Here is a 26,032-nt window from a genome sequence, read left to right as displayed (position 1 = left end):
AAGTTGTTTGAGGTTATCCTTTACTCCTAGTGTTACTCTAATTCTAGTTTAAGAGAGGAGAAATTGATCTGGCTGAAATTAATTAGGAAATTGGTAGAGCCACTAAAAATGGTGGTTATATATGGCACTTCCTAAGTGCTTGGACTGGAGAGGTACAAAATGAATCTGACGAAGCACTAACTGTAATGAAATAGATGACTACATTTTCATTTTTAAAACAGGATGGCTGCTGAAGGTGAACCCAATAAAGCACAACTGTTTAAACTCCTTTGCTTTTTAAAASATGTTGTTAATATATTAAAAAAAAAAAGTATTTTTTTAAACTGAGAGTGTCTCCTTACAGTATTGGGTTTCTAGTAGCATTAAAAGGTATAGTTTCCTATATTGATTCAGAARGAACTGTTAAAAATGCATGAAAGTTATTTTAGGGAGACAGTGTCACAGGATCTTTTAAAATTATTTTCTCAAGTGCTGCTTAACTCCTGTGCTTTTTTACCATTGGAAACACTTCATCCCAGGTTACAATGTATGGGATATCAAATTATTTCCAACTGACCAGAGAGTCTTTAAGATTAATTTGGGTTTGGAGTGGTGGGAATTATACCACTGTCTGTTTATATAAGTTTAGACACAGCCTATAAATTAAGTTTGGAAAACTGCWATTATTCAATAATTTATAGAATATTCAGATGGTTTAAAAATTATTCTTGAACATGGTGAATAGAGAACACGTGCTTATAAAGGACAAACAGATTCAGCATAATGATGTATTTTTGGCCTCATCTGTTCTGCAGGCAATTAACAAAGTAGGATGTTAGGTTTTTGCCTATCTCTTGCTCTCCTGAAATAGAGTCACTAACCACTTGTTAACCACACTGATTTTTTAATAGACAAAGTGGTTGCTTGCAGCTTCCCCACCAGAAATGTTCAGATTAAGCACACTATTAGATTGCAGCCAGAATAGCCTACAAAACAGGAAGAAAGCCTTGCCTTTCTCTCTGCCTCCTTCTCTTGTTTAAGCTGATGTGATAATTCACTGCAGATTTTCTCTTTCCCTGACAGAGTGCCTACCGCAGGAACGGGATGACTTTTCTCGCCTGCTGATGTGGATGTGGCTGCAGCAACAGGAAAGACAGTGTTATATTAAGGTGATTTTCTTTTCCCCTCCATGGAAGGAAAAAAAATACAARCTCCAATGTCTCCATGTACCAGTGAGTGGGCTGGTTTGTTGTGACTATCTGCTGGCTGTCTCTGTCTCTTTTTCCAGCCCCCTCAATCGTTATTCTTGTTTACTAGCTGGAACATTTAGCTAATTAATGGCAGGATGTTTGGGATAGGGTGTAGGTGGACAGGAATGCAGTTCAGACAATGCTGGAGTTTGCAGGGGACTAGCTGCTGTCAGCCTCTGACTGCCATGTCATTTTTATTTAAGTGTCTGGAAGTCTGTATGTTCTCCAAAAGATGTTTTTTTGTAAAGCAGGATGGGGCAGGAAGAGGCCAGACAGAGACAGACTGGGTTGTGTTGGTTTATTGGGTTATATAAAGGTTATGTACTTTTCTTTGAGAGTTTTACAAAAATAAAAGCTATTTCCCTCTATTTTGTACTAATTTCCACTTGATTCTCTCAATTAATATAAGTGTTCACYCAGTATAACCCAGTTTAATCCAGTGAGGGGATTTTGATGACAACAATACCAAGTTTGGACCCAAAGATATTCAGAAAAAGTTCAGGTAAACTGAACTTTACCAGTGGACAACCAGTTAGACACCTGAATTTTTGGGGACTAAGTGCTCACCCCCAAACTCTCAGTGTTGGCTTAAGCCATCATTGTCCAAATTCAAGAAAAGCCYTTGCAGTGACTTGGCACTGGATTGGACCCCTATTTGGAAAAATCCATTCTGAAGTATTTCAATAACTGTGTCTGTCTCAGTGGTTCTAGGCAAGGGCTTAACATTGTGTACTTGCTCAACGTTTGCTGCAGGAAGCAGATGTTGTCCCTGGTGTTGACAAAGGCAGCACAACTGTTGGATTTGGTTAAAGAAGAAACCAGCTCTCTTTGCCTTTTTTTTATATATATTTTAGCTAATGTTGTTTGTTTTCAAGTTTTGTTTTTTTTTTAAATCTCAGTCCCTGCCTCTATGCTTGTTCCCATCTCCTGCTCCTCCAGCCTTTGCYGGCCTCACAAACACATTCATTTCTTCCCATAAAAACTGTACAAATATAGAGCTAACCACGATGATGCTTGAGCAGAGAAAAGGGCTCCTGCTTCAGCCCATCACCAGGATCTGCTGGCACATCCTGCTGGTGTCCCTGTGGTACYCACAGGTCAGGGGTCTTCTTCAGCTACTCTGAGCTCAGGCTTGGAATCCAATTTAAGCCTCAAATCAATACAGAACACTCAAGGGATGGAGAGGAGAACAGCAAAATGTTGTTTTTATATAGTGCAGCCGTCCTCCTCCTTTGTGCWCAGTATGTGAGGTCTTAATTTTCACTCCTGCTCCGTGCTCTTGTGGTCGTTTGTAGGTGGTTTTGTTGTCCTGCTCTCCTGGACCTGTTTGCAAAAACTTTAAATATATGTATATTTTTAAAATAAACTGAAAAATGTCACTTTGCAACTGAAATATTGTAAAAGTGAACTTTGTACGTCCAATATCGCTGCCATTTGTAAATTGCTTTTCTCTTTTATCTGCTTATGCCTCTGTTTTCTGGAAATTTTCTGTGTGCAAAGGACTAAAAGTAATGTGTACAATGTATTAAACGATGGAAGGGGGGAGTTTTCTGATGTTCCATCTGTGCTTCTTGAAATATATGATTAAATTTTTCTTTTTATCATCACTCTTTATTTTTGTTGGCATCCTTAATCATGGAAAATTATATGCTTGCTGTAAACATYGAGACTTTTTTAAAAGGACACCAGCATTTATTGTATTTGGTTTCGATCTGCAGGGATACAGAGAAAAGAAACCATTTCAGGCACTGGGTACTGGAATCAAAATTCCTTCTGTTGCTGTCTCTCTCCCAGATTTTACATTTTAAAATATGCATAAGCAGGAAAAATACTGGCACTTATTTTTTACTGGTCTACATAAAGTCCCAGAGAATGAAGACTCAACATACATTTCTCTCAGAAATATGACAGATCATGTTTTTGTTGGTCTGCTGTGTGTTTGTCTATCTTGAACAGCCTGACAGGCAATTATTTATAAAATCTGGGTTTGCCCAGTAAACCCATATAATAACCTTTCACTTCTTTGCACAAGTCAGGGAGCTGAATTTAGAGTCAAACAAGGTAGGCTATGTYTCCCTATCTTGGACTAACACATTTTATTCTTATTTTGGGAAGTAATCACCTTTTTTTTCTCATCTGCAGAGTTTTGTTTAAACTCTGTTTAGAACAAAAATGCAAYCAGTAATACTCGTACTGCACTTGGAGTGTGTCTTAGCACCACTTCCTGTGCTGCAGAAGCAGAGATGTATGTTTAGGCTGGTACTACACATTTTTATTATAGTATAAAATTCAGCTTGAGATTCAGTTAATGGCTGCATATGAATAGCTCTACACTTGTGTAATTTCAACTTGCAAATCATTTCTRTTCTTAGCCAGGATTTATAGTAACTGAATCAGGTTATGTTGATTATTTCACATTAGTTACCTGAAGAAGGGAAACATTACTTGCAGTAGGAATATAATTCTGTAACYTTTAAGGGAGTGTGAGTTCTGCTCTCAGCGCAGTGCCTGCCCTGCTCTGTGCTTATACTACCTGTGTTTTCAGTTTTTATTCCAGCCATCTGCAAAACAGGGATAATCATTCAGCTTAAAACTTGTCAGAGGTGAGGGAGCCACAATGCAAATTTCAAGTTGGGGTTCGCCTCATTTCCTGGCCCATCTTCTGTTGGTTTTTGCTCTGAAAAAAATCAAACCCTTTAAAAGACTTTTGCCTTTGTCTGGAAATCAGAAGAAGCYGACAGTGCTCTGTATTTCTCCAGAGAMACTCAGAATACTCCAGAATGTGCCCCCTGGGTTTTCAGGGCACACTTCTCTTTGTCACGTGTCCGTTTCACTGAGGGGGGAAATACAAAAAGTGTATTTTGGTGGTTTTTGGGTGTGGATGAACCTTTATGTTGTGTTAAGGTTCTGCCATCAGCCACGTGTAGATCTCATAAAATAGTTTATAGTTTCCCGTCCAGCTCATAGAGAATATTTCATGGTACATAAACACTTCTAATCATAAATTCAGAATAAATAGATAGTGACATTAGTCRCAAGTTCAACCTTTAGCTGAAATTTAAACAGTACAGAGTTGGGGATTTTTTTTTTCCTGAATGAATCATYTTGTCCGAAGCTGGSCTTCTTACACCTCTACTTTTTATCCCTCTGCTATATAWTTACCCCGGGCAGCAGTGCAGCCAGGGAAATGCAGTGGTGGCATGCATTAAATCCAGGTTTATTCAGAGGGCACAGAGCCAGCCCAAAGCAGCAAAGCCATCCCTGAAGGAATTGAATGTAAATTTGATGGTTTAAATAAGGCCAGATGCCTTAAAAATTATTTTGAAAGCTSTATCTTTAATATAGGTCTTAACTTTTTTCTTTTTCTGCTTAAGATAATGATGTTGCCTTTACAAAATAATAAGAAAAAATAGCTCTCATCTCTTGTGGGGAGACAAAAATCAGATACTTTGGCTTCTATAAATCACTGAAATCTTGGCAACTGAAACTAAGTTTTAGAAGGCAGATGGCTGCAAATTTGAAGGAAACCTTCATATTTTACTGTTAAAAGCTTTTTAAATGTCTAGAGAGTGCTCTGAGACACTACATTAATAGCCCTTCTCAGTAATCAAGCTCCACTATACTTACACACTATTTTTCTTAAACAAGATAGATTAATGGTGAGGGATGGAAAGATAAATAAGGAAAATAATGAACTATAATTATAATAATASAGTTTCATTTTACATTTTATAGGTCTCTTCAATATTTGTGATTGATAATTCATCTTAATTCCTATCAGGCAGAAATATTGGCGCAAAAATCTTTTCCAATATCTGTGTGTTTCTGKACTTGTCTTCATCCAGATGCTTTGCAGATTTTTGTGACTGATTTGGTGAAAATGTGATCTATCAATCTTTGGTCCTTGTATGACTTTGATTGCTGTAATATCTGAGTTCCTCATGGCTTTCCATGTGTTTATGCCTACAGCCCAACTTTAAAATAATGTGTTGTTATCTCCGTTTCTTCTGGGGAAAGGGTGAGTGATGGGTCCCATGCTGGGAAACCTGGGATGGCTCTGAAATCTGGGCTTCTCAAATCCATAAAGATGCTCTCAGTTCTGAGATATTTTCCCTCTGCAGTGAAGGTATGTCAGAGGGCACATAACCCAGCCCTGCAGGTTAGGGCAGAACGGGGCAAAGGCAGAATCCAGCTGGATCCATGAGAGGAGCTGGTCATGGAAGAATGCAGCCACTCCATCTGRATCTCATCCAGGACTCAAATTTCTGTCTGAGATGGGCCACAGGCACTTGGTGACCTCATGCAGAAACACAAATTATATATTTCCACCAAAACATGGGCAGTGGGACACTTTCCTTCCTCCAAACTATTAGAACTGCATCAGAAATCACCATGAGGRACGTGCTCATTACAAAAATCCTACTTTGGCAGTGCCAGAGCATTCTTACCTTGATCTCCTTCAGCCTGACTTTGCAGAGTGCAYCAGAGCATGAAGAAATGAGAGGAGAAACACAAATGCTCTCTTTTAAAYGGGGCAGCAGCTGTGATGGGTGTTGACAGAGATAAAGTTAAATGTTAATTTTTTCGTAGATGAACTGGGTCTGAACCCCTTAAAATGCCACTGAAGTGTGGTGGCTGATCCTCATCCTGTAASTAGACCTGGGAGAAGAGGAGGTGTAACATATCAGAAGCTGCAGTGGGATTCAGATACTCAGCAGTCAATAAAGCAAGTTGGCTCAAACCACTTCTGTTTAGCTCTCATTTCCATAAGTATTTAATTAATCTGCAAAACAAAAAAAAATCCAAAGAAACGATTGCCTTTCTTGTGCTGACATGATTTCTTCAGATCTGCAAATGAAATGGCAGCAACTGCATGTCAAGCTGAGGTGAAAACAAATCTGAAGCATCACTGCAGAAGGAGAAGGAAGGTGTTTGGAGGAGAAAGGCTCCAGCTGAGCTTCTCCCTGAACTCCCTTGCTTAGATCATTGTGTATCTTCTGATCAGCARTGCCTAAATCTGCTGYTCRTGCATAAATTTTGTTCAACTAAATRATTTTAGCAAACTAGACAYGATCTGTCTATTGTGCTCCATGTCAGCTTGCCCTTGCTTTAATAAAAAARAAWTTATACTCCTCTKTTTTGGAATGGCATCAACGTAGTCCTAAATTTTCACTGCTCAGCAGATTCTAGTGTAGACAGARCACAAATAAATGGAAACARTTATTAAGGAGTTGTTTGAGTGCCYGGGAAAGGRTCTTTGACAGTCAATTTCTCCATGGAAGGTGCTGCTTTTGTTCACCTTCCCTGGGATGGTGACCAGGCTGATACAGGGCTCCTGAAGGGCTTGAATTTGTCCAAGAAATTGAGGTCAACCTTGAGGTCTCCCTCAAACTCGTGAGCATCCCACTTGTCTCCTCACTGTGTAAATCAGGCACAAGCCCAAGAGGAAAAACACGACAGACTCTTCCACTGGAAGATCAAGAACCACAGCATTGAATATTCCAAGGTAAGGCAGAATAAAATAACCTTGGTCTGAGTGGGCTCTGCAGCATGTTGCTTGGSAAATTATTATTTTTTTCCTGTTTGACAGTTGCATCATGATTATGTCCACACTTTGGAGATCAGMACTTTGGCAGTGAAATAGTTAAGAACAGTTAATTCTCACGTGTGGCCAACTTTCAGAGCCAGCACAGAGGTAAACAGCTCTCTGTCCTTTTGCAGCTGTTGATTTTGGCTGGTGGGTTAAAAACCTCTCACATTTTAAGGGCACAGGTATTTTGGGGCAGAGTCTCGCTTGCTTTTATTCACAGTACCCAAATAAATAAGTGTTGCCATCTGAGCTAGTCCACCTTGCTCCACTGACCACGCTTGCAGGTTACAGTCTTCCCAAAGTCTTGGTAGTGAAGATAAAATTTATATTTTATATATTGGCATATACCAATGTRTATTGGTATAAGCAGCCAAACTTTCAAATTTTTGGCCAATGTCCAAACCTTCCCAGTTTTTACCATGGCTGGTTTTTATAGGTGCTTTTTTTACAKTGTTGGAGTTGGGCTTGTAGATGATGCTGGATTCATTTTTATTTTGTTGAGGCTTGTTTTATTTGCAGTTTGGTATGTAGTTGTGGTGCACACTCTGAAGGGATTTTGCATCTTASTTGGTTTCTTTGGTGGTCTTGAAGGAAGGGCAAAATTAATGCAGCACTTAAAGAGCCTGTTATTAAAACTTTATTCATAGGTGAGCAGGAGTGGCATAGAAAATGTATTAATTTATATGCATATATATTAAATAAATATGAATATATGTGTACTCATATTTTTTATGGAGACTGAATTCCAAAAAAATCACTGCTTTTTAAAAGCAAACATAACTCTGCTCTTAAACTTCCCTCTCTCTGCAATAAAAGTGGTTTATCTTTGTAAAGATAAAAAAATTGAACTTTGTGGAAGTAAATTGATTGTAACCTTTGGTTTCTTTGCTGTCTGCCATTTTTCTCTTGAATGAAGTTTAATGTCACAATTAAGAAATTGTGAAACTTAATGAAGTTTTAGGAAAACAAATTGTTTTTCTATGAAAGAGCAAAGAATTTTTAAATTTTTTTTTATTAAAAAGGCACTTCTGAATCTGCAAATTTGGGGGGTTTTGGTTTTTTTCTTTTTTTTTTTAAATTAAAATTATTTTTGCTTGGCAATGTTTTTGGGGTTTTTAAAGTCCAGTAGAATATGGTTGGAGAGGGAGAGATCTCAAAGAGCTGGGACAGAGTTGTCATAGCCAGACACTGCAGAGATGCCTCTTCGCTCCCTTAAATTGTTCTGAAATGTCCTTATATTTTACAACACATGAGTTGTGCTCTTGGCTGCCATTTCCTTCCTGCAGCYTCCCAAAGGTAAGTGGATTGTGCCCTCTGGGGGCTCTCCACTGCTTTAACTTAGATTTAAGTGTGGTGGTTTTTTTTTTTTTCTTTTCTTTCTTCCATTCTTTCTTTTTCTCTTTCTTTCTTTAGCATTAAATGTCACATTGATTTCCCCCCTCTCCTTGTGTCTTATGAGGGAAGAAATTTATGGCCTTTTTACATCAGGAAGTCTAGTTTTTCCTGACGTTTTATTGCTTTGAATATTTGAAACATTTCAATCCCAGACAATAAATATTACATGATTATTGTTTTCATATGGATAGGCTATTTCCTCCTGTTTTTCCTGTCCAACATTTTACTAGCGAGTGACACCCAAAAATTTATGGATACTAAAACCATTACTATTCAACTTTGCTTGGAGGGTCAGAGATAGTCCCTCAATTTGCATGGAATATATGTATATTTAAAAAAAATCCTAAAATCATCTCATATGGTTTGAATCCCRTAGTGATACAAACTTACATCAGAAAAGGAGGTACAATTTTTTCCTTTAWAAAAGTACTCATGGGTAAAGCCTTATTTTCACTGAATAAATGACAGCTCTCGAGGYTTAGGTGGGAAGAACAGTGAACCCCAATGGAGCATTTCCCAGATCAGCAACTGGCAGCCTGCAGGTGCAGAGTTTGGGAGTTCTGTGGAAGCTGCTGGGATGGTTTATTCCATCTGTAACTCACAGTGCAGGTTTTCTGCTCACCCAGCTCTGTATCTTGTTATTCTCAGCTCAGTATCTTGTTGTTCTCATGGTATAAAGAATTCCCTGCCAAGTGGGACCCACGAGACCCATCCTGAGGTTGCAGTTTTTGGTTCTGTCTGTGGGGAAGGCATCTGGGTGTGGGCAGCACCTTGCAGCCCCAGGTTTGACCTGGCAGCCAGCAGAGAAAGCAACGCAGGAAATCTCTGCTCAGGTAACAGTACAAGAGGCACAGGTTCTGCTCAGAAGCACCTTAAAGATCATCTCATTCCAAGCCCCTGCCATGGGCAAGGACACCTTCCACTATCCCAGGTTGTCCAAGTCCCATCCAGYCTGGCCTTGGGCACTTCCAGGGATGGGGCAGCCACAGCTTCTCTGGGCAACCTGTGCTGGGGCCTCACCACACTCACAAGGAAGAAATTCTTCCTAATACCTAATCTAACCTTACCCTTTTTCAGTTTAAAGCCATTCCCAGTTGTCCTTCATGCCCTTATAAAAAGCCCCTCTCCAACTCTTGGAGCTCCCCTAAGCACTGGACGGGCTCTAAATTCTCCCAGGAGCCTTCTTTCCTCCAGGCTAAACAACCCTAATTCCCTCTCTCAATCGAGAGAGTTATTATCATATTTCAATTATTTCATATGGATCTTGATTGCAGAACTGGGTCCTAAATAACCAATAAATCTCCCTGTTTCTGTCAGTTCCTGATCAATTATTTCATCCAAATCCAGTGACTGTCTATATAACTATGAGGAGAGCAATCCTCCTGTGTTTCCAGAGGAGGAAAGCTCCTGTCAGGGTGTGGGGACAGTAAACATAGATACATATCTTTGGGACACAAGACCCTTCTCAGGCTGGGTAAAGGTTTGCTGCAGGATAAGAAAAAATACAAAACCTGTCAAAAATTCTCCATTGCAACAACACCCATGGTCTGGTGGTTCTTTCTCTCCTTGCCTTGTGCAGAAAAGGAAGACAGAGTTTAAATCCATTCAGAAAGAAACACTAGTAAGTACTTGTTTAAAGTCTTTTTTTAAGTGTTGTTGTGTCTTTACCCTCTCTCCTGTCTCATCCTCTTYTGGGAATGTTGAAAATAACATTCARCTCTGTGCTGCCTTTGTCTGTCCTTTTCCATGTGGTAAACATGGACTTTTCCCTCCCTGTTTCTTACAGACTCTCAGCCAACTCAGCTTTTCCTGTTTACCTCCTTGTGAAAGGCATCATTGGTGATATCACTATTCCAGGTCTAGAAATGAGGGGGTTTGCTGCTTTTCCTGGCTAGCTGCTGCTTCTTTTGATATTGTATTGATTTTGCCTCATATCAGATTTGGCACAGTTACCAATTCATTTGTTTTTTAAGGAAAGCACATGCTTCCCCCATTCCCTTCTTCCCAACACACACTGAAGGTGAAGGCATTGGAATGATTTTCTGGACAYTGGGCTCCCATCCAGACCTCTCAGTGCCTCAATTCTTTATTGTTGTAAMAATGAATTTGTGGACCCACTCTTTTTGAAATAGTAATGATAATAATGGTAAGGGGAAGGCTGTAGGTCCCAAAATTCAAATGAAAGATGGTGATATGGAAGCTGCAACAGCTCTGTGGCTGAAAAACTGACCCCCACGGCTCTGCAAAAACTGTTTTATTCTTGTTCAGAGAGAGGTGAACCCAGACCAGCAGCTCCTTTATCAAGTTCTGTCTTTGTTTCTTCTGATTTGGAAACCCCAAACATTTTAGTGCCTGAGGAGGCCACTGAGTCCTGATAAAGGCTGCTGCTGGCTTTGAGTTCCCACTGTGRTTTGGACACAAATCTTCTMTTCTACACAATAGAAAACCAAAAAATTAAAGTGTGATGTCACATAACCCTTCCATAACTATCAAAACAGACTCTGGTGTAATCTCTCCAGATCTGTGATTTTTTGCGGAGCACTAAAAGCACCACACAAAACCTAACATTTGAGTTTTCTTGACTGATGATATTTGTAAATGTATAACACAGGTTCTGCTCAGAAGATCCAGATTGTCTGTTGAGGTTTTTTTTTTTTTAATATATTGACAGTTTTGCATGGAGACCATGCAGGATCCTGCTGCTTSTGTTCCATTAACCATCACAGAATYACARAATGGTTTGGGTTGGAAGGGACCTGAAAGATCATCTCATTCCAATCTCCTGCCATGGGCAGGGACACCTCCCACCATCCCAGGTTGCTCCAAGCCCCATCCAACCTGGCCTTGGACACTTCCAGGGATCCAGGAGCATCTTGGCACGATCACTGCATTTTCAAGGACCAGCAGCAGCATCTGCCACCCATCAGACCTGAAACTGTCTTGGTATTTGGTGAAATCAGGGCATGTTCTTAAAGGAAGATGGGAAATAAGAATGTTCTCCTGAATTAAAATCTGTGTAATCAGGAAACAGAAAAATTAAAAAAAAAAAAAAAAAAAATAAATTTAAAAGCCCATGGACATCTAGGAAGGAAAATAAGTTTGAGGTGTGTTGTGTGGTGCTGAAGGTGCAGCTGCATTGCTGGGAGGGTGATCTGCAGCGAGTCGTGCCTTCAGCTAATTCCTGTACCCTGGGGTCCCTCACCATTTTATGGCTGCTCTGGAACAGGATGTGCAACTGCTCTGCATTAATACGTTATTACAGGTTGGCCAGTGTAAACTCCAGGTGCTGAGAACATGATTTATTCCATTAGTATAAAAAGGTGTTTTCTATGGCCGTATTAAAAATTATACTGACTCTTGGGCTTGCCACTGCGCTGTGTGTGGCACATGCCAATTTAAACCTGTCATTTCCTCTCATTTAAGGATCTGTCCTCGGAAGATCATTAATTTGGGGTGGAGTTGGGGATCACGGTGCAGCTGTGGCCTGTTAACCCCCATGTGGCTGTTAATCCCTGCAAAGCCCCTTCCCCAAAGATGTYGGCTGCTACCGTACGGTCACTGAGGCAGATACCAAAGAAATTACATTTTCGGATCTATTTTATATTTAAATCTCTTCTACATTGCMTTTTTAATTATGGTGAWTTGTGCCTGTGGTGTGATTATGAAWCCAGTGGCTGTATTTGCAGTGAGTTCCCTGGTGAGTGGACTGAACAGCTCCAAAAAGCCAGAGCAGAGCCCACAATGTTTCCTTTGTGTCCCTTTGGGAGAATCCCAAAGCAGCACCTCTGGGATCAGCGGTCACAGGCTCATGTCCCTCCTCACTGGGCTCCCTTCTGCCAGAYTCAAGGGTTCTGCTCACTCACTGGACTGAGCAGATGGAAATTCAGTCTATGTGTGTGTGAGAGGGCAATGGAGAGACTCAGTCCCATTCTGTTCCTGAAACCCCAAGAATCCTCATAAAACACCCTGCTGAGAACCCCYTAACCCTGAGGGGGTGAGGCCCTGGCACAGGGTGCCCAGAGAAGCTGTGGCTGCCTCTGGATCCCTGGAATGTCCAAGGCCAGGCTGGATGGGGCTCAGAGCAACTTGGTCTAGTGGAAGATGTCCCTGCATATGGCAGGGGTGGAATGAGATGATCTTTAGGGTCTCTTCCAACCCAAATCACTCCATGATTCTGATTCTGTGATTCTCTGATTCTGTGATTTTTGCTCTACCTGCCCTCTGAGTGTTTCTTTGGGGGATTTTTCCATATTCCTTTCTCACTCTCCAATGCTGTTAATGTTTCTGGGCATTACGCTCAGCCCCAGCAATCCAAAGACCCAACTTAAATTCCTAATGCAGCCCACCAAAGGTCAAAATCATTCTTTTGCAGAAATCCACATCAGCTCAGCTGCCAAAGGATGAAAGCAGAGAGGCTGGGTCAGGAATGGAACATCAGCCCCAGGGTGGRTTGCAATATTTGACACCTTGCTGCGTGGTTTTCCMGTTTTCCTTCCTCATGTCCACACAKCTTAGGTCCAAGTTCTTGTTCCAGAGCTGTTTTGAGATCACCTTGGGGAAAGCACAGAGAAAAGGCTCAGGTGGCTTTCACAAGCCCCAGCCTCGTGCYCTTGGCTAAACTGCTGCTTTTTTTTTCCTGTCTGCCCTTTCAGAAGCATCACACAACCACAGTATCTCCTAGAAAAGCCCTGGTCATGCCTGATGTAAAATAAGCTCATACTTTTTAGGCAACTTGAGTGGATTATGTTTGTGTGCTGCCCTGAGCCACCAAKGGATGCTGATGCTCCAAGCCTGGCCAGAAGCACATCCAGCCTCAGGGAATCATTCAAACACACACACAAAGCCCTTAGCAGCTCTATCTTAAGCASAGTCCCTTAAACCTGTTTTTCCTGGCACAAGTTTATCCAGCCTGTGTTTAAAGACCCCCAAGGATGGAGATTTCACAGTCTTGAGTCTACTGATGTTATAGATCCTCATAAATTTTTTTCCTATCTGGTTTGATTTTTTTTTTTTTTTTTTTATTGCAGCGATGTAAAGGCTTTTCTTACCCTAAAGGCGAGGACAGATTGTACCAGTGCTCTGTGGAACAGCCTTTGCTGTGCTCAGAGGCACTTCCATCCCACCAAGGCTCTCTTTTAGCTATAAATGTAACTCCATCAATCCCAGGCTGCMCTTTCTGCCTTTCCAGCAGCGCTTTCTGCTTTGACAATGAGCCATTGATAAGTGCTCTCTGGGTGCACATATCTGCAGCCTTGTCCCCCTCTCCAGCAGCTTTATCTAGAGCYGTGTTTCCCTCACCTGATTAGGAAAGTGAATATGAGACAGTGTCAGAATCTGCAGGTGCCAGTGATGAATCTATTGCCTTTCCCTTCACCCTAAGGCTTGTTACCATTCACAGAGATCCCACAACAAGGGTTCAAATGGCCACCAGAAGTCACATTTAGAGAGTCAGAATAGGCAAAGGATTAGTTAAAAGCGAGGATTATTCACAGCCTGCTGGTGAGCTGAGGTGCTGGATCCCAGAAAGGGGCACCCTGGGCTGCAGCCAAACAGGCAGCACAAGCAGGAGGTGGACCTGGACTGTCCAGTGTCCCAATTTCCCACCTTCACCCCTGTGACAGGTCAGGGAATGCTGCCAGACAGCAYTTGCAGCCTCTGACTTTCTGATTCCCGCTGTGAATAACCTTTCATTTTCACACTGATAATCAGGTATTTTCCCTGACTTGCTCAGCAGGTGAACTGAGAAGAACATCGCTGACARTGAAGGTAAATTAATTATTATSTAATCACTTTTCTAATTTTATCTGGGGTTTTCAGCTTTGAGTGTGTTGTTACTGCATGCATGGAGAAAGCCAGAGTGCTCTCATCATGTGATCCTCCTCCTGATCCAGATAAAAGAACTTTATCAGTTTAATCTCCAAATTTTAATTTCTTCCATCCTACTCCTCAGAAGGCCAGGGAATAAAAGAAGTTCCATCCCTCGAAGCATGTGTGGAGATGAGATTCATGGCTCCTGAACTTCATTTCCAGCTCTGCCTCCAAATTTCTGAGTGTTATCATCACCTCTGCACACCTCAGTGACCCCACCTGGAAAATCACCATATTGCTCAGTCCATCCCTTGCTCTCAAGGCAGCTTTCTAAAGARGGAGGAATCATCATCCCAGTTTGACAGATGGAGAAACTGAGGCCTAGCAAAGGGAAATTACTGCCATTTTTCTCTCCATGCTCAGGGGTTTGTCCACCAGACCAGACAAGTGCCGGAGTGGAAATAAATATTCCTCCTGATGACTGTGGTCTCTGTGGTCAGGGCTGAGGGTCGAAATGCTCACACAAGGACTGCACACAGAAACCACAGAATCCCCCACAGCTCCACTGTACTTTATTAAAAGTCACTGCTTCTGTGAAAAATGGGCTTTATAAGAGTTAGGTGCCTTAATTATAAARTCATGTGCATTTGAATGACTTCTTCCCTGCTAACCATTCGTGACAGCCTACAAATGTGAAAAGTATTACCAAGCTTGTTTTTAACGGGGCTATGGAGAGGCTGGAGCAGGGGAAAACCAAATCCTGTAGGATCCTAGTGAGAAAGAGTAGTGATTCCTTAAACATGGTWAAATTTGTCTGAGTTTAGCACCGATGCTGATCCTGTCCAAAAGACAGGGGATGCAGAAGCCCTGTGGAAGCAACTGTGTGTTWAATCAGTGATAGGAACAAGGGATAAATTTTCCCTTTGGAAGTGGCTGRATGGTCAATGTATGGACATAAAAGCAATCTATTCAGAGGGGTGCTGGCCCATGTCAGGGTGCGCAGGTTCTACACGTGTTTTCTGCAGAGCTGTCACCTCTCAGGAATTCATTCCATCCTGTTGTTTATTAGACAATTTTCCCTCTAATGGGGTACACAAATTATTCAATGCTTTGTAGAATTGAGACCTTAATTCTATTTCTCCATGGGTTGTGGCAAATGAGAGGCCTGAAGCATCTTCTTTATCACCAGCCCTTGGCTGTTGGCTCTTCAGGGGAAGAGGAAAACCCACAGGATGCCTTTGGCAGACTCATTCCTGCATCCAGTAACAAGGATTTCACCCCTTCCTATAATGGGAGAGACACTGGAGAAGGAGAGCTGGCCAAAAGCAACATTAGTGTTGGAGCAGTAAGTGTCACACTTGGTTTGAAAGGAAATGAAAGTGATGGAAAGGAAATATTCCAAACAGGAGGAAGGGGAGAGAGAGAATGATGCTCTTTGCTGGTTAAAAGGTAAAAAACAAGGTGTGGGAAATGGATAAAAATGTGTCATAGCTGTGGATAGAAGTTTTACTGTGGGTTATTTTTAATACTGATGGACACCATTGAGGAAATTTCCTCTGGTCAAACCTATAAATAGTTTTCATTCTAATCCTATGATTCCTTCTCCTTCCATGATTTTCTGTGGGATTATACAGACCTTAATCTTGGTTTAGGTCTTCAAAAAGTAGTTCTTCATGCCTGGGTGAATCAACTTAGTGCTAAGCAGCACAAAATTTWCCCCTCCTTTAACTGTGTTTTATTCCCATCTCTCCACCACTGTATTTTGTCAGTTTGGAGTGACAAATGGTTTATCTTCCCTTACCAAAATATAATGAGTATTCTGTGCATGTAGCTGGTTGCATTTTTTTTTAAAGAAGCAATTTAGTTACTTCTTTTCCATTTAAAAATGAATAAGAGACTATATTTCCTAGGCCAAGACAGATTTTAAAGACTTAACTTCACATTATTTCAGACACTTTAAAGATAAAGATGGAATCTGACGGTCATGAGATACTTCACACCGCAGAATTAGGAGCAGAAACAGAAAAGATACATGGCTTGTTTTCAAGAGTTTTCAGTTTCTTCTTCTGGGTATCTTGAATGTGCATCTGAAAAGAACTTTTCCTCTTTGTAAAGTAAACTGAGGCTGAAGCACATCTTATTCCTTGAAATAGCCATTGTTACCAAGCTGTTATGGCACTGCCTGCAGTCAGAGCAAAACTAAAATGTTAGAACTTCACGTTACATTTCTCCAGGCTGGGTTTCACCAGAGCACAATAAATATAATGCAATTTCTACCTAAACATCATTTTTTACAAAAAACATGGGACAATTTTCTCATTGTTATATTGAAATGTATTTATTTTGTGATTAAACCAAACCCATAGTCATGGGGTTCTGACAYGTTAAGGCTTGGTATTGAAGGCTGGAGGAATTTTTCCTGTTTTCTTTCATGACAAATGTCAAACCCTGATCTTCACTGTGATCACATTGGTCTGAATCAGGAGCCTGAGTCAGGAGTTTGCCATCTTTGCCATGGCATAATCTGTCATGCATCCCTGAGGGCTCAGGGACATTGAATACTTAAAGGGATGTAATTGGAAATAATGGGGAAATTTGGAAAAGTAGATGGGAAATCATGTTGGGGTTTTTTTTCTGATACATTTCTTCTGTGGTTGTGTATCTTTCTAGATTTTTTTTTGTTGTTTCTATGTGTTTTTTTAAACCTAATAGAAATTCCTGTTCAGTCTAAACTGTGGATGAGACAGAAAAACCCTGCTTTGTGAGGGTGAACCACTGGCCCAAATGATGATTTCTGACTTAGAACCTGAGTTTGTGATTATAAGGTTGTGTTTGCTATGGAGGAATCAAATTCAAGTTGTTTGTGGCTCTTCACTGGGGATGTCACTCTCTAGAGTGGCTCTTACATTTGAGAGATTGACYTGGAAATCTTCAATCTGGCTCCCTCCTCTCTAGGAGGGAGTTCTGYCTCTAGGAGACACCACTGCCTTTCCCTGCATTCAAACACATCATAGGAAGAACTTGCAGGTCAGAAGAAATTAAGTAAAAAATAATTTGGCAAAATGATTATTGCAGAGAATGCGTCTGGTTGCAGAAACCAACGAGGATTTGTCAGCTGTGGTGCAGTTATTTACACTTCCTCCCACTTTGTCTGCCACAATCTGCATTTCCTATGGGTGTAAGAATGAAAGGATGTCAGTGTGTCCCCACTTTTGTGCACCTTTTGACCACCTCAGACAATAATAATGTGCTGAGGGGTTTTTGTCAGAGAAGGGCAGAGAGTCAATCCATGTGGATCCTCAGCCCCTCGTTTTTTACCAGAGGTGCTGTCACAGGGCTCAGCTCTGGATTGACACGAGAGAGGAGCTCACAGCCCCACACAGGCAAGGCAAGTGAAGATGGAACAGGAACAGGAGATAAATTGAGTCGATTCAGGCAGGCAGGACACGAGTGCCAGTCACATTTCCTGACTTGTCGCAGTCTGTGCTGTCTTCAGTGATGCAACACTTCCTGTGGCTCTTTCTGAAAATATTTTCATAAGCTTTGGGTGATGTGCACTCTGCTAAGGAGCTGCCTAATACTATGATCCCATGAGGGTTTGGAGCTTTAATGTTTTAAATCACTTCTAGCTGRATTAATTTCCTCCGATTCATATCGTACAGAATCAGCTGTTGCTGGTTTTATCCTCATTACAKTTCCTACAATTGCACATTCTTACCTGGCTAAGGAAGTACTGAGGAGTTTGTTTTATTAGCTTTAGCTAATGGTTGTCTACTGATCCCCAAGTAAGATGATATTGCTGCCAAAGCAGAGGGGTTTGTGCTGAGCCAGTTCACATGCACCTGTTTTTTCCCAAGGCTGTCCCACATTGCTCAGGTTTGGTCACGTCATGAGATTCCCAATTTTTGGCTACTTCTGGTTCCTTATTCCAACCAAAATGAAGCTACAGATGCACTTTTACTGTGGAGTTCATTCACACCTCAGCTCCTTGTCACAGGCTCCCCTTCCTGCTGATGCYTGATGATTTTTGCTTTTCCWTTTTACACCTAATTRTACACACTTTTTACACACTTGTACCCTCYATGCATCCTCCTGKATCCCTTAGCCTGCATGCTTGYAAYTCCTGTAGCCTGATATTCCAGCTKAGTTWAAGRATTCTGCTGAACAAAGAGACCAAATATCCTCAAAAAAAGAATCAGTATACCCTGTGCTATCTTAAACCCGAGGCTCCAGCCTTGAGTAAAACCTTCTCTCCAGAACTTCTTGTGTAAGCTCAGTTCTAGCCTCATCCGAGAAAAGAAGATTCATTAGAATAAGAAGACATTACTGCATTTGTTAAGTTTCTTATTAATAAATCCTAGATAGATGTGCTAATTCCTAAAATCTATAAAATTTGTATCTGTACTATACACCTGAGTGCATTCTGCCATCAAGTTGTGCACCTGGGATCYCAAATACTGAGGTAAAACCCTTTTTATCCCCTTAACCGTGTCTGTGTYATTATTAAAAACTAACCATCAAGGCAACACTGCCAGTGTGATCAGAGGTGACAAGGGGTGATCAGTCTGACCTATTTTAATTGTCTGCTCTAATATTAGATTAATTACATCCTAAATACACCCGTGTCTTTGTATCAAGTACAAAAGAAGAGCACAGGGAGTTATCAACATTGCAGCTGTCTGCACTTTATCAGATGAATGCTGCCCTTCAAGCTGTGTTTAAACCTATTTATGACATCTGATAAATGATGCATGYCTATGTGTGACCTGGATGTGTGGAATCTCTTCATAGTCAGAGCAAATAAATAGACTTTCAGTGTGGAATCTGTCCCACATATAAATATCTGAAGTAGCGTAGCTGAACTGTTACTGACTGCAGCAAGAAGCCCAGGATGACTGGAATTTAATTCTGTGGTTGATAAATACACCTACAAAGACACATGAGACTAAATTCAGCCCAAGGAAAGACACCTKATGTTTTTTATAGTGCACAGCATCCCACAACTCTGTCTGACGCTAATGAACCATTGAGCAAGTTGGATAAACATGTTATTCATTTGCATGTGCAAAAATTGATGCAGGATTCTATCTCAACCCACACAAAGAATTCTGGGCTTTCAATCCTACTTTTATCTTCCGTTGATTGCTATGCTGTTGGTACTAATTCTAAAATTCAGGGGAAAAAAGAATAAAAATCTAATAAAATAAGATCCCATTGCCCTCCCTACTCCTAAGACTTGTTTTCAGAGCCTCTACTCATGGAGACGGTTGTGAAGTCATTGTTTTTACCAAATAGAAGTACATTGGCACACATTTTATGATTTGCAGGATTTTTCATCCCAAGGTGTTATAAGAACAGAAAAGAAAAAACAAAGAATGGGGCAGTGAAGAGTGGGGAAAAGAGTAAATCCTTGGCATCAACCGAACGTCATCACCAGACTGAAACGTCCCTTCATTTTATCCAGGTTTGAGCAGAGAAAACTGGGGCAATTCTACCCTATAAAATGGAGATTATCCAGAATTGCAGCTGCATCCAACCCTGTGTCTGGGACAAACCTGCTGTAGCTTTCTCTCTGGCAGACTATGCCAAGTATATTTAAAGCCAAGGAAATGGACACATCACCATGCTCCTCCCAGTTATTTACCTTGTGATGATCCCCATTAGGATCTGGTTTGAGTCTGTTGTGACAAACAATTTTTTTTCAACAGATGTAGGCCAAGATTTGAGTGCAGCTGGGCTGGTTTATGGCTACAGATGAGCACTGTGCAAAACCTGGAACYGTGTGGGAGAAAAAGGTTTTATAACTTTTGATTTTGAAATTACTTAATTATTGTGTACGACTGAGGTTTGGGAAAAGAAAGGGATGTTAATAGCTTACATGGAGGAAGAATGTTGCATTTTTGAGAAAAGTAGATTAGAATACAGAATTGATAATGCAAGTAGTTGAAAATTATAAGTATTAATAATATTGTAGTTTTTGCAAACTCATTAATTATGTTTTGATTATTAATTAACCAGTTGTTTTTTGACTAATGTATGTTTGACACAAATATATACTCTGGTTGCTAAAGTAGATAAAAAAGGCTTGTCCCATAATAAACTTCTTCTTTCTTTCTGTTTTTTCACCTACTTTTTGTGTGTTTTATATCTATTCTTTTCTGTCRCTGTTTMRYCAGCAACGACAGAACCGGGCAGGACACACTGCTTTAGCTGTGTTGAGGGTTACAGAGTTTGCTGGAAACCAAAAATCAGAAGGGGATAAGCCCACACAAACCAAGCAGATGCAGTGATGAGCACAGAGCTTGCAGACTGACCCTGCCCCTGTTCCCCCAAACCTCTCCTCCCCTCAGCTCGGGCATTCCCAGCTCCTGGCATGGCTGGGGGTGCTGCTGAGGATTCCTGGGTGTTCCCCACCTCGAGGTTCCATTGGCTTGGACAGAAGGACACAACCAGCTCCTCCAGAGATGAAATATCTCTCTGACTCTCATTTTTCTCTGCCTGTGTCTGTTTCTCCTCACTGTTGTTGCTGCTCTGATCTTTGTGGCACTCGACACCTTGGCTCTGTTCTGACACATGGCCAGAAGCTGCAGAAACGCTGCTGTCATTGTCGCAGCATCACTGGTGCCAGCACAAAKTGAAGGCATTGGTGTCTAAATTTTCCCACCAACCTTCTTTAGAGAACTCAGAGAAAAAAAAAAATACCCCATCCTTGGAAGAGTCCAAGACCAGGCTGGAAAAAGCTGATCTACTGAAAGGTGTCCCTGACAGTGGTGGGGTTGAAATGAGATGATCTTTAAAGGTCCCTTCCAATCCAAAATGTTCTATGATTCTATGAAAACTGCTGCAGACTGATGCCATTTTAAGTTCTTAAATTCCACAAGATAACAAATCACAAATCTCTTTCAACAATGATGAGCCTCACTCAGCATAGTGTTGTTCCTTGTATTTCTSGTTTGTCCCACAGAGCTGGTCATGCATAATTTTAGAAATATTTTTCATTATTCAGTTTCGCTGTAAGATTTGCTTTTGTTTGCAGCATCTCTGTAGCAAACATTAGCTGAGGCCTGCATTTGTCAGATAATCACAGTCATTAAAAGTAATGTTTAATTGTTGTTTCCAGCCACAGCAAATTAAGTGAAGATGCAATATGGAAAGGGGAACTTTCTTATGTACRCTACATAAAAATCAGGTTGGAATTATGATGACTGCACCTAATGGAATAATTCACCACAAATAATTTATTCAAATGTAGCCTTTTTTCCTGCTGAGGGAATAGCTCTGAGCTAAGTGCAGTTTCCTATGCCATACTTGGTTGGACAAATATCATTATGAACTTTTTTGCCCTCTGGCTTATTCATGAATAACAAAATTTGAGATGTGCTGGTCAAGCCAATCACATGGTGCTTTTCATGCCTACTTCATTGAAATATTGCTTCAGTGGCTTCCAGTACAAATATCCAGGTGCACACATTTAAGGTTCTGTTCCTCTCCACGCTCTTCCATTCAACCCTGAAATGTCCTATCCATGCCTGTTTAGGCCTTTGAAGTTCACTCATAGGAATGTCCAGATGGAAACTGAAAACAGTTCATTAGAAAAAAATCGTAAGAAATATTCACTTAATAAAAAAAAAATCCAAAACTCAGCAATTTATATGTGTGTGGGAGCTGCCACACTCCACACTTGTCATTGAACCAAAGCGTGTGATGTCAAGTCAATCACTGGTGCCCAAATTTTGCTCCTTTAACCGGAAAGGTGAATTCCATCCTGAATTCATTTTGTAGTGATGTTGTACACACAGACCAGATGGGTTCTAACACTGACCTCTGCCAGGGAGGAATAACTGGTGCTGCTGCAGCCCCTTAACTGTGAAATTCCCAGTCTGATGCCATCCATCACCAGAGCKTCACCGTGCACGCTGCAGACAGGACTGGCTCCCCATTGTTGAGKTTGTCTGACACTTCCCATTACCAGACCCTGTTTTCAGCTGCTCAGAGCTTTGCCAAGCTTTAAACATTTGGATTTCAATTCTCCATGCTGAGTGTGCGCCTCGGGCTGAATTCATTTTGGAAAATGTCAGCCAAAATCAGAAAAAATATGCATAAAAAAATCTGACAACTTTGATGTGAATGGCTCTTTTGCCCCCTTTACTTTGGAGGAAGGGCTTGACATCTGGCAAACAGACTGACCTTTGTGTCAGGGATGAACATGCACTGAAAGTCTCTAGGAAAGCTCACAGAAGCCCAAATTTGCTGAAGTCTCCAGCTTTTGGCTAAACTGCAAGGTGCAAGGCCAAAGTGAGACTTTGGTGTCACCCACAGTGGAAGTGTTTTTCTCTGGGATGCTTCTGCTGCTGCTGTGGGGTCCAAGAACGTTCTTCATCATCACCATTGAATACAAAAGGAAAATTCTAATATCCTATTAATGCTAATGTCTTCAGTCATTTTCAGGCCTGTATATGCCTCATATTTCTATTTCATCCATCCAATGTTTAAGAAGTGCTTGGAAAATGCTCTCAAGCACTTGCTGGGATTTCTGGAGTTGTCCTGTTCAGGGCCAGGAATTGGATGTCAGTGACCCTTGTKGGTCCCTCCCAGCTCAGGGTATTCTATGACTCTACAACTCTACAATTCYACCATTGCTCTCTCTTAGTCCATGTGGCTAAAGAGAAACATTTTTATTAYTTTCAGTATTAATCATTCGAGATGACCCACATGTCCCTTTTACCTCTCACTTTATATCTGCATTACTGGGTTATTAATTCACAGCTGCTGGCACTCCATTCTGCTCCTTGAGAGTTTCTGATCCCTAACACTCAAGGCTGATGATCTCAGTTCACTCCTGGCACTGCAATTCAGTTTTCAGTCCTGACWCTGAAACTCAGTGGAGCAGAATCCATTTATGGGACCCCTGTATTTTTTAGCATAGCACTTCCTAAAACGCTGAAAGTATCATTCATATTCATTGTCCTATGGGCACTTGGGGTAAATGGGATAAAGAATCTTTATCTAAATCTAAATCTAAATCATAGTTAACCAGCTTATGTGACCTTCTTATAGATGGCATTTTGTCGGGAGAAAAAGATTTAATCCTTTTTCTATGTCCAAAACCGTTGTACTCCAGATGTACCTTTTGACATTCCAAATCATGCATTTCCACGYGAAGTTCAGTATTGAGTTCAACCTTTTCATGTAAATCTCTGAGCTGGACAAATTGCAAGTGAAGGAAGTGAAAGACTCCCAGGAATCTGTTGTGAAAGGCTGATGATTACAGCTGAGATTCCTCCTGGATGAGAAAACCGTCCCTTGGCTGATGGTGTGGCTGCATCTTGGAACATCAAGCGTGGTCTTTATGTAAATCTGAGCATTCTTCTGCTTGCTCTGCTGCAAAAACCATTCTCACTGGGACACAGAAGGAAATCCAGYGAGACAAGGTAATAGAGATGGAAGGATGCTAATGCAAAGATTAGGTCTCTGGGCTGTCAGACTTGTCTCTCTTAAGCACATGTTTATGCTTTAAGTTAAATAATACAGCATGTTTATGTATGTGAATGTATATATGCTGCACATGTATYTGAATGTATGAATGGTAAGATGCTGCTCTGTGCAAGAAAGTCATGGCAGAGACTGGTTCCACATTTATAGATATTAAATTACATTTCATTACATCTCTAACACAATGTAAATGGTTTCTCCCTTTCCCTGGAAAGCACAATCTTAACATTCATGTACTCGTGTACAACAAGCCTAAACACACACAGGATCTTGGAGGGCAAGCTGGTTTGGATGTTACTGGAATTTTCTTACCTTGCAGATGGTTTTGATGACTCCACCTCTGGATAAAATATGTCCTTTTCACTGGAATAAATGACTCAGTGCTGAACTCAAGTCCTGTTGAAGGAATCAGTGGGGTCAGGGTTCCCAGTCCTCCAGGTGCCCTAGTCCCTTTGTTCCATAAAAAACATTTCTGTATGTTCCTGTCTTTGTACTTAAAAACAATAAACCCCCCCAAATAATCCACTGCCTATTCTGCTTTACCAACTCTTTCTTTTCCCCACCCTTTGCTGACCTTGAAGTTATTTCCAGCAACCTGCAGTGGTGCAACACAACTGCACTTAGAGGCAGCTCTCTCCATGTGTCTCTCTTCAATGACTAAAAGTTTATTTACTCATTTGTGTCTGATAACTCTGGGTCCCCATTCTTTTTTTCCACCTTGAGGGGAAGAGAGGTGGGAAAGGGAGATTTCATGCCTCCCCCTGAATCCTTTACCTGAAATGTGCCACATCTGGTGGGTATTTGTGGAAGCAAAGCACTCAGCAGTTTTCAAGATCACAGTCCTGAGAGGTAATAGCCGAGTTTAGATGTCCGGATTTTATTGTCTATTTTGGATAAGATGATAAATACTGACATAAGAAGCTAGCAAGTCGATTTATTGATTTCAATTCTGCTTGCTGCTCTGCTCAGCCCTTCATGTGTATTTTTGGATGATCAACGAGAGCTGGAGACAGGAGAGAAATKTCTCCTCTGCTTTTGGCAGAATGGAACTAACTTAAAACCTGCCTGAGAAATATACAGGAAATGTCCAATTCAATATGTGCTTTTTTTAGATTTAGGGATCCCYGTGGTGGTTGCTGCCAGTTGGGGGCAAAAATTTTGTCTGTTTTGCTGTTTCCTCTGCACTTCTCACTCCAGTACTGCCCATCCTGKCCCCCTTGCAGCAAACCTTAAACTAAATTCCATCAGAATAATGATAGGAACTGATAGGAACTGATAGGAAAAGAGACAATTTTCCTTGATATTTGGATTAATTATAAGTGAGTTAATCACAGTCAACACTGTTCAATAGTGTCAAAGGCTTTAAAAAAAACCCTACAAACTTCATCAGAAAATGATTTACATCTGAGTAATTGCTGCTTTGATACTACTGTCATTACTTGTGRTATTACAGGGAGCAGTATTTTGATTTTCAGAGGTTGCTGGCTGCCTGAGGCACGTGGGGATTCAATGTGAGCAGGATAACCCTGGTGGGGATGTATCAATCAGAGCACAGCAAAGCCCAGGAGTTCTAAAAGACATCCAAATTGGCCTGCTCGAAACCCAGCAGTGTTTTTGGGAAGGAAGGTGAAGCTGGGGAGTTTAGAAGAGCCCTGTTTGCCTTTGTRTTTGACAAGAAAAATAACTGGGATTGTGCTTGGAAGTGGTGAAAGAWAGCTCTGCAGGGATTGTGGGCTCATTCTTGCTGGAAACAAAGTTTTTTTAGAAAAGYGAGGGATGCAATCAAAGTCAGAGGTTGGGTTTGTTCCACTAAAATTGGGTTGCAATCCCTGCTCGCTTGAGGAACTTTATTGATGTGAGTAGTCCCGTTGAGAGTATGAGTATTTATGTAGCTGAGAGAAGCTAATGAAATGAACTCAAGTGAAAAAGGGATTGTTCACATGCCCAAGAATTGTATGACAAGGGCCCTAATCCAACCATTGTGGTTTAGGGATTTGCAAAATTACTTATTTTTGCTATTGAATCTATGTCAGTTTTGCTAACTCTTCACACATTCCAGGCTYTCTCCTGAAATCTACCTTGTTTGCTCTGAATTTCTTATTCCAGGACAGACATAGCAACGTACTGACCTAATTCTTCAGGTTGTGCAGCTGTGTACTCACTATTTTAAGAGATAAATGAATAACAGTTGCTCCGTTCTCCAGTGTAAATTGACCAAAGCCTCCTCATGTCAGTGAAGCCACACGAAGTTGTGAAAACTGAAAGCCTGGGGCTAAATGTTAGCTGGAGAACAAAAAAGTAGCAAGAACTGCATCGTTCTCCTGAAAATTATTATGACCACAGAGCATTTTCGGATAGAAATGGTGATATAGTTAAAAATAAACAAATATAAAAGAAAAAAGTATGTAAAGGTGAAGACTTTGTTGACGTTCACTGGGGTATCACAACACTGATCTTGTGGTGCCCAAGGTCACCAAAGTGATTTTTCTCAGAAGGGATGTTTTCTGCCTTTTCAACT

General features: G+C 41.0%; 1 protein-coding gene across 1 annotated transcript in view; it reads left to right on the top strand.

Annotated features, from left to right (window-relative positions):
- SUPT3H (SPT3 homolog, SAGA and STAGA complex component) overlaps window positions 1-2,841 on the top strand; it is a 252,745-nt gene extending 249,904 nt beyond the window's left edge. The window contains exon 12 of the mRNA XM_057375428.1: window positions 1,063-2,841. Within this exon, the coding sequence (XP_057231411.1) occupies window positions 1,063-1,104 (42 nt within the window). The 3' untranslated portion in view covers window positions 1,105-2,841. The remainder of the gene's footprint in view (window positions 1-1,062) is intronic.
- Window positions 2,842-26,032: the final 23,191 nt, after the last annotated feature.

Source organism: Malurus melanocephalus, unplaced genomic scaffold (genome assembly GCF_030028575.1).
Source record: "Malurus melanocephalus ecotype Western Australia unplaced genomic scaffold, MMel_1.1 scaffold_249, whole genome shotgun sequence".
Classification (NCBI taxonomy): domain Eukaryota; kingdom Metazoa; phylum Chordata; class Aves; order Passeriformes; family Maluridae; genus Malurus; species Malurus melanocephalus.
The sequence above is the reverse complement of the archived record's forward strand: the minus strand, read 5'-3'. Positions and strand labels throughout refer to the sequence as shown.